General features: G+C 46.6%; 1 protein-coding gene across 1 annotated transcript; it reads right to left on the bottom strand.

Annotated features, from left to right (window-relative positions):
- Positions 1–2,091: 2,091 nt before the first annotated feature.
- LOC119229110 (atypical chemokine receptor 3-like) lies at positions 2,092–7,130 on the bottom strand. Its single transcript, XM_037489271.2, has 2 exons — positions 6,886–7,130; positions 2,092–4,160 (listed from the first exon to the last, which is right to left on the bottom strand). The coding sequence occupies exon 2, from the start codon at positions 4,088–4,090 to the stop codon at positions 2,942–2,944; it is 1,149 nt and encodes a 382-aa protein (XP_037345168.2). The 5' UTR covers positions 4,091–4,160; positions 6,886–7,130; the 3' UTR covers positions 2,092–2,941.
- Between the last annotated feature and the right edge of the window lie 204 nt (positions 7,131–7,334).

Genomic DNA, 7,334 nt, shown 5'->3' with positions numbered 1-7,334 from the left:
TCATCAGGCTGCATTATCAGGAAGCGATCGACGGGACTCAGGTCAGACGAGTAGGTCCTGTGAGGGGGCAATCATTCAAATAAGAAAGGAGAGGAAGTGACCGGTTGGGACGGAGATGACCGCCTCACACAGGGAGTGCACAGAGATCAAGGCATTTTCACAGGGGAGAAGAGAGGCATCGTCAGCAGATCAATCACTCGGTTTGACCTTTGTGAACTTGGTTTGACCAGAGCAACCCAAAACACGCCTGGCCCCGGCTGCACCAACACATCCCATCACCAAGAATACCTCAAGAGCACCACAGCTGGTGACGTGTGCAGAAATATCTACAGGTAAAGGGTTAACCACCAAGGAGAGAAGGAGCTTTATGTCATTTTTATTTATGACATTTTTTCAGATGTTAATTTTTACTACGGGGAGGACACACACTGTTGTTCTTCAGTGGGACAGCAATATATCTATTTCCTCAGGATAGGGAGGAACGCTGGAATGAGCTGCATCTCCACTTCTCAGGCGGAAATGATAATGACAGCATCAGGGAGATGTCCTCGGGAGATATGGTGGCGCGGTTCTTTTGAGCACCAAACTGGTCTTTAATTTGGAGCTCATCCTCCCGTAGAAGGAAGGGGAAGACGGCTCTCGGAAGACGGGGGAAGGACTAACAAATTGAAGATGGCCGCAGAGAGGGACTCTGGCGGCGATGACAGTGGTGGGGTGGGGTGGATCCGACAGGGTAGTGGGTCAAGAGCCGGGGTTCAAGGGAAAACACTGATGGGCTGATGCATTGGGGCAAACTGACATTTCTTTTCCTATAAAATATACTGAATGATGTACATAATGAAAGATGAAACATAATTATATTGCATCCTCAGACCTTGATGGTAAAAAGAAATGCTCGTGCTGTGCCTTTAAGTTGGTCAGCGTAAGAATCTTTTTTTTTTTTTGCAGTGTGGAAGAAAGTTGGTAAGAAGATACCTGAAAAACATCAAATATTCTGTCAAACTGAACTGAACCGTAACTTAAATGGAGCACAGATGACACATCACACGGCAGCTGGAATGAATCACACACAGCGGTGCACGTTTGAGCCGGACGAGGTTGTTTGTTTGATTTGTATAATTTCAGTGCCGTGTGTGGCGTGTACGGTACGCCAATTAAAACCGTCAGCTTAATTTCCAAAAACCAATGTCGATGGAGCGTTTTGGGTCAAAACACATTTCAGGAATCTCGGGCCACGGCCATTAAGTAAAAAAATGATTATACTGCAAGAGCCAAAGAAACTCAGACGCCGAGGCATAACATTTTCTCAGTATTTAATATATAACAAAACACATACAATACCAAAGGAATGCCTTCATTCTTGTCGACACATGTTTGTGTCCCCAAGTCTTTACTTACTGCAACAGGAAATCAGTGTAAAAGCAAACATGTGCAACGAAATAACATGACACAATGAGCTCTATGTCAGCGCATCAGAATGATATGTTGCTTCCTACAACAGTGAGTAAACTGTATAACTCAATATTTATGACACATAAATTGTCATTACTGGGAGTCAAGCTGAGGCACGCCAACACACATATACAAACTATAAAATAAAAATATACACTTGGTTGTTACAGCTGCTGCTTGTAAAAAAAAAAAAGCAGTTTGGCTTTACTTTAATGTTGTTTGGTCATAAATATTTTAGCCATCTGCTGCCTGTGTGCTGACACACGTGGGTGTGCAAGTGCACATGTACGTCCGTTACACCATTAAGCACTGACATAAAATACAGCTCCCATAAAACATTTCTATTTAATACTGAACATTGACACGGGACCTACATCTATTTGATCTTTAAGCTGTCACATGCAAAGCGCAACACCTCAGCATGCGACTTTCGGGAAAATCTATACTGTTGAGGAGAGGTTAACTTTAGATGAGAGGGTCGATACATGGTCACTCTTGTGTCCGTATGCACTAAACGTGAAGCTAAAGCCAGCGTGTGATTATCTAGCTGAGCTAAGAACGACTGAAAAAGAAGAGTCACTGCCTCAGCTGAGAAATATTCCATGTTAATTAGTCAACTTTGGATGTGATTTCGGGGGGGGGGGGGGGGGGGGTATTGCTTCCCTTTGGACAGAGCACGGCGAGATGTTTCCACATCTTGTTGCTCTCATACAAAGCAGCGAGCTGTAGCTTCATATTTAGAGAGAACGGATCTACAGGTCACACTAATCCTCTAACAGTGGGACGCAGATCAGACCCGTTTTACATCATTTACAAACATTAGTTTAATGAACGAATGCGTTTGAAGAATTGAGCTGATCTGACACGAGGTCATGATCAATAACAGAGACAGCAGGACTCAAACACTGAGCCAGTCAGTTCCTTCGATTAAATGGTGAAGCAGCATTGTGGGAAGTGTAGAACTGATCAGTGTGTGATGCCTATGATCATTTATAATGGAGGAAAAACATTTAAAATGTACACTATATAAATACACATTTATTTTAAAAAAAAGAAAAGATTAACAATATTACTCTGTTGATACTATTGATATTCAATGCCAGTCACATTATACACACCGCAGACACACACACGCACACACATACACACACACACACACACACACACACACACACACATGGAGTACAATCCTACATCAACAGTACAAGCAATGGTTTTACACACATATATATATATATATATATATACAGCCACTGTATTGGCTTTACAAATGAGTGACAATGAGTGAAATATATATAATCAGCTGTTATAATAAAACTGCTTTGTAAGTGCTTTTTGAAACGATCCGTCAACCTTGACATTATCTTCAAGCCCCTTTCTGCGAGATGCACATTTCTGTACAAAGGGTGCCGTCTTTCTGCAACGAAACGAATCATTTGTAACAGCAATTATGTTACACGTGTCGTCTTGTAGATTCAAAAACCCCGCCTCAGACCTGTGGAGGGTTCTCTACAGCTACCGCCGAGTACTCGGCCTCAGACATGTTGGAAGTGTCGATGAGGCGTGCCAAACCCGTCCTGGTGGAGTATTTAAAGATGAAGGCCTTCATGAGGTCATAGCGGTAGTTTCTGTTGATGAAGTTGTAGAGGATGGGGTTGAAGCAGCAGTGGAGCAAGGACAAGCACTGGGTGAGGTGCAAGGCCACGTAGATCACATTCTCCAGGCCGCAGGTCAGAGGCACCAGGCCCAACTGAGACAGGGAGTCAACCAGGAGGATACCGTGGTAGGGCCCCCAGCAGCCCAGAAACACCACAATGTAGGCCAGGATCACCCTGCGGCTCACGCGCCGCTCCTGGTCCACGGGGGAGGACGCCGCCGCCGAGGAAGAAGCAGGGGACGAGCGGGCGAACGCTCTGGCGAGCATGGCGTAAAAGACGGCGATGACCGGGAAGGGCAGAACGAAGCCCAGCAGGATGAAGCTCAGCTGCACGCCCACCATCCACTCGCGGGGGTTTCCCTCCGGGTACACGGGCCTGCACAGCGTGGCCTCCCCGTGGGTGGACTTCACGGTGCGCAGGAAGTAGGTGTCGGGCAGCGAGGCGGCCAGAGCCAGAAGCCACACCCCTACGCACACCGCGCCGCGGATCAGCTTCCTGCGCGGGCCTCGCTCGCCGTCGCCGTGCCGGGTGGCGCTCACGTAGCGGTCCACGCTCATGCAGGCCAGGAAGAAGATGCTGCCGAAGAGGTTGACGGAGAACAGCAGGTGCGTGAGTTTGCACGCCACCTCGCCGAAGGGCCAGTGGCCGTGCTGGGCCAGCGAGCTCACCCACACGGGCAGGGTGGCGCACACGCAGAGGTCGGCGACCGCCAGGTGGGAAATGTACACGTGCGTCTCGTGGCGAGGGGCCGAGTCCCTCTGGGCGCGGATGTTCACCCAGAGGACCAGAGCGTTGGCGGCGAGGCCGATGATGAAGATGAAGGTGTAGAGGACACACATGGAGTAGAGCAGCGCGCTGCGGTTGAAGGCCGTGGCGCACACCGTCGTGTCCACGCTCGATATGTTGCTGAAGGCTTCGGAGAGGTTGAGGTCCTCAAACGACTCCCACAGGTCCTCCAGCTCACTGGTGCTCAGACTCATTTTTCCGCAGTTAGGAGAGGGCCGAAGGCGGCGGGGAGGTAGTTCACACCACTTCAAACCAGGAGGGAAGCTGAAAAAACAGGACACACCACCAAAATCATTATTTCTTGCAGCATACTGTATTTATTTACCTGGATAACAACTAAATGCAACCTTCTGTTTTCATATTTAAGAAGCAATTTTATGTTCATAAAGCATGGCTTATTTCACGGTGTGGACAAGCTAATAAAAACAGAAAGCCGCTGGTGCTGTGCCACCCGATCCCGAAGATCTTAATGCGGTTAACTTGTAAAAACACCGCTTTCATGAGTTAATGCGAGCTCTCTGTAGCCGTGTCAAAAACATATTACTCGTCCATGATTGATGTGCTGTCAGGGGGTCGTACAATAAATGTTTACATTAGCTCCACTAGATTAGACATGAGGAAGTGGGTTTGAGAAATCCAAACAGGGTTTATTTCCGGAGCGTTCCGGGCATTCCAAGATAAAGCCGCTGGTCAGGGTGAGAAACCCGATGCCATGTTTTCCTTTAACATGCTTGTTATAGTAAGAAAAAAAAATCAGATATTTCTCTCCGGCTCTTGGAGGAGACGGCGAGTGAGAACCTGTCACCACCCGGATGATCAAAGAGAAGACTGCCTTTAACCTTGAATACGTCATTTCACAACATCTGAGTCCCATAACTTGAAAAGGCCCTTGCGTGCGGATTTAAAATACAGCACACAGTTAAATCTACGTGTAAAGCGACTCAAGCCATGTTCAAGCTCCCAGAGGAGGTAGTCGTGAACAGATTGGTCCGGCGATAACCTGGTGTGATTAGTCTGAGCCCAAAGGACCACTGAAACCCTACCTTTTCTTTTTCTGTGATGTCTTTCTTTGCTCCCCTAACTGGCAGCTCGCCACAGTGTGAAAGATCAGAGGTGAAAGGTAATAGATTAAAACCAGAACACGAGGGGCTTAACCCCGCTGTTGCCCCCGTACGACTCGTACGCCCACGCGGGGAAATGTGTGCAGGGATCAGCGTGAGTCTTGACGCCTTCAAAACGCTCCGTCCGAGGTCAAAGCGGAGGTCAGCGACCACTGGGCGACGCGGCGTGCCGGAAAACTGTGAAATGTGACCGCTTCACACATCTGTCTTTTGCTGTACAAAGTATACTTGACACAAAGGAGCGGAGGATGATGACAGGAATAAAGGCAATGAAAACGCACGCTAGCACACATGGAAGTTATTATGACGTGCAGCTGTCAAGTGTGTGTTTTGTCTGCTTTTGTTGTCTGTTATCGATTAACTTTTGCATTTTCATTTCAAGCTATGCTTCTACCCTTTCAGAGGGAAATGCAGTTTTTCAACCACGGCATGTATTTATCAGCTACATTTGCCTGTTACTTTGCAGGTTTAACCATGTTGAACACAAAAATCCAATTATGTTGTCAAAGATGCTGAAATGCCTTATTGAAATAGCCAAAAGCATTGCATATGCAAAGTGGTTCAAATGAGCTCCTCTTGAGTTGGACTACTTTCAGGAAATCATCATCTTCATCACAATTTGGGTAATTTTTTGCTTGAAAGTGTTTTTTTGCATATATTTAATTCATTGGGTTAACCCCAAAAATACTTTTTCATCTATTCAAGTCAAGCTGGAATATAAATTACATATATGTGATGAGAAATGTTGTACTTCTCACCCCCTACTATCCATGGCAAATGAATAACTTTATTGGATAAAACTTGCATTACATTTTTGAATACTGGACTCTTGTCTGGAATGAATTATTTAGGTCATTTTTCTAAAATAAGTAAATTGCCTCCTCGGATTAGTAACCGATCCCTCTTTTGATAAAGCAGTTTTCAAGAAGAAACGTCACACTCTTGGCATTTCATTCTATTTCCAATTACACTCGAAAGTGCCTTTCGTTGTAATAGAAGGATTTTCAATGCCGAGATAATCCCTCACAATGGCCTCTGTCTAATTCCGTTATATTATATGGAAAATACCTGGAGGTGCCAGGTAGCCCGACAGGCTTCAAGCTAATTAACCCCTTAACACCCACACCGTCAGATAACGGAGACAGCACATGTTGCCCCCCCCCCCCTCCTCTCTCTCTCTCTCTCCCCCCCCCCCTTCCCTCTCTCTTTTCAGCTCGCGCGCATCCAGTTACAAATAAGCCGGAAAAGTCTTTTGTTGCTCAATACACACGTTAAAAAAGCGATCCAAAGCGATTTTCACGTGCTAATGCCGCCGATATGAATGGCGCAGGTGCAGCGTGTTTTGTCAGAAGTTTCTGCGCACTTTAGTTTTTTTTTAGGCTTTTAACGACGAGAGCACTTCAGGTGGTTTTCTTTTCTTTTTTTTTGTTGTTGTTGTTGCGTAGAGTCCTCGTGCGTCGTTGTGCACAGCCGATCCATCCAGCCGAATGTCCCAGACGGCTCCGTAGTGTGGCTGCACACATCATAACACGTCATTGTTGCCATTGTTGATTTGTATCAGGCTGGAAACAAACATCCCTTATCGGATGTCCGCTTGCTGCACAGTAGCCGCTCCGTGGCTGAGCGTCCATGCAAATACGCGGGCGCGGATGCCCGCTGGGAGGATGGAGGACCCTTACAAAAAAAAAAGTCACCTAAACGGCATAAATTGCCTGCTTTAGTTCAATAATACAAGTGAGCATGCGCTGTGTCCCGGTTTGTACTCGCAGGTTATTTTAATTAGAGGAATGCAGTAAACAACACATTATTGGTATCGAGGTATTCAAGTGTTAGAAACCTGCACCAATGAGCTCACACACGCAGCTTACCTGTTTGTATTCCCGATCCCTCGCTGAGGTCTTCTCTTCAGAAGAACAGATGCGTGGTTTCAGTGTGTGTGTGTAGCTTTGGGTGCTGCGGGGAAACTTCCACTCCACTGCGGCAGTCTGGTGTGCGCGCCCTCGTGTGATTGTGAGTCTGTTGCTTGTTCTGCACTTGCTGAAACTCCGAGGAGAAACGCCTCTAAGGCTGGTCCTATGGCAGCCGCGCGCATTGACATGGCATCGCCAGAGGCGCTCAACAAACACCAAGGTGCGGGTGGGTTTCGGCTGGAGAAGGAAATAAAAAGAACACGTGGAATTTCCTGTTTACAAATCTCCATAAATGAAGAGTCATACGTTTTTGCATTGCCGAACGTTATGTGTGTTTTTACTTTATTGGTGTAAGAATGCACGTCTATAATATGGCATGCAGTAGGACAATGCATCATAGAAAGGGT

This window comes from Pungitius pungitius, chromosome 10 (genome assembly GCF_949316345.1).
Source record: "Pungitius pungitius chromosome 10, fPunPun2.1, whole genome shotgun sequence".
In the NCBI taxonomy this organism is placed as follows: domain Eukaryota; kingdom Metazoa; phylum Chordata; class Actinopteri; order Perciformes; family Gasterosteidae; genus Pungitius; species Pungitius pungitius.
The sequence above is the reverse complement of the archived record's forward strand: the minus strand, read 5'-3'. Positions and strand labels throughout refer to the sequence as shown.

What these genes read in the sequence shown, in the direction of transcription:
- LOC119229110 (XM_037489271.2), bottom strand. Translation starts at nt 4,090, where the DNA reads ATGAGTCTGAGCACCAGTGAGCTGGAGGACCTGTGGGAGTCGTTTGAG.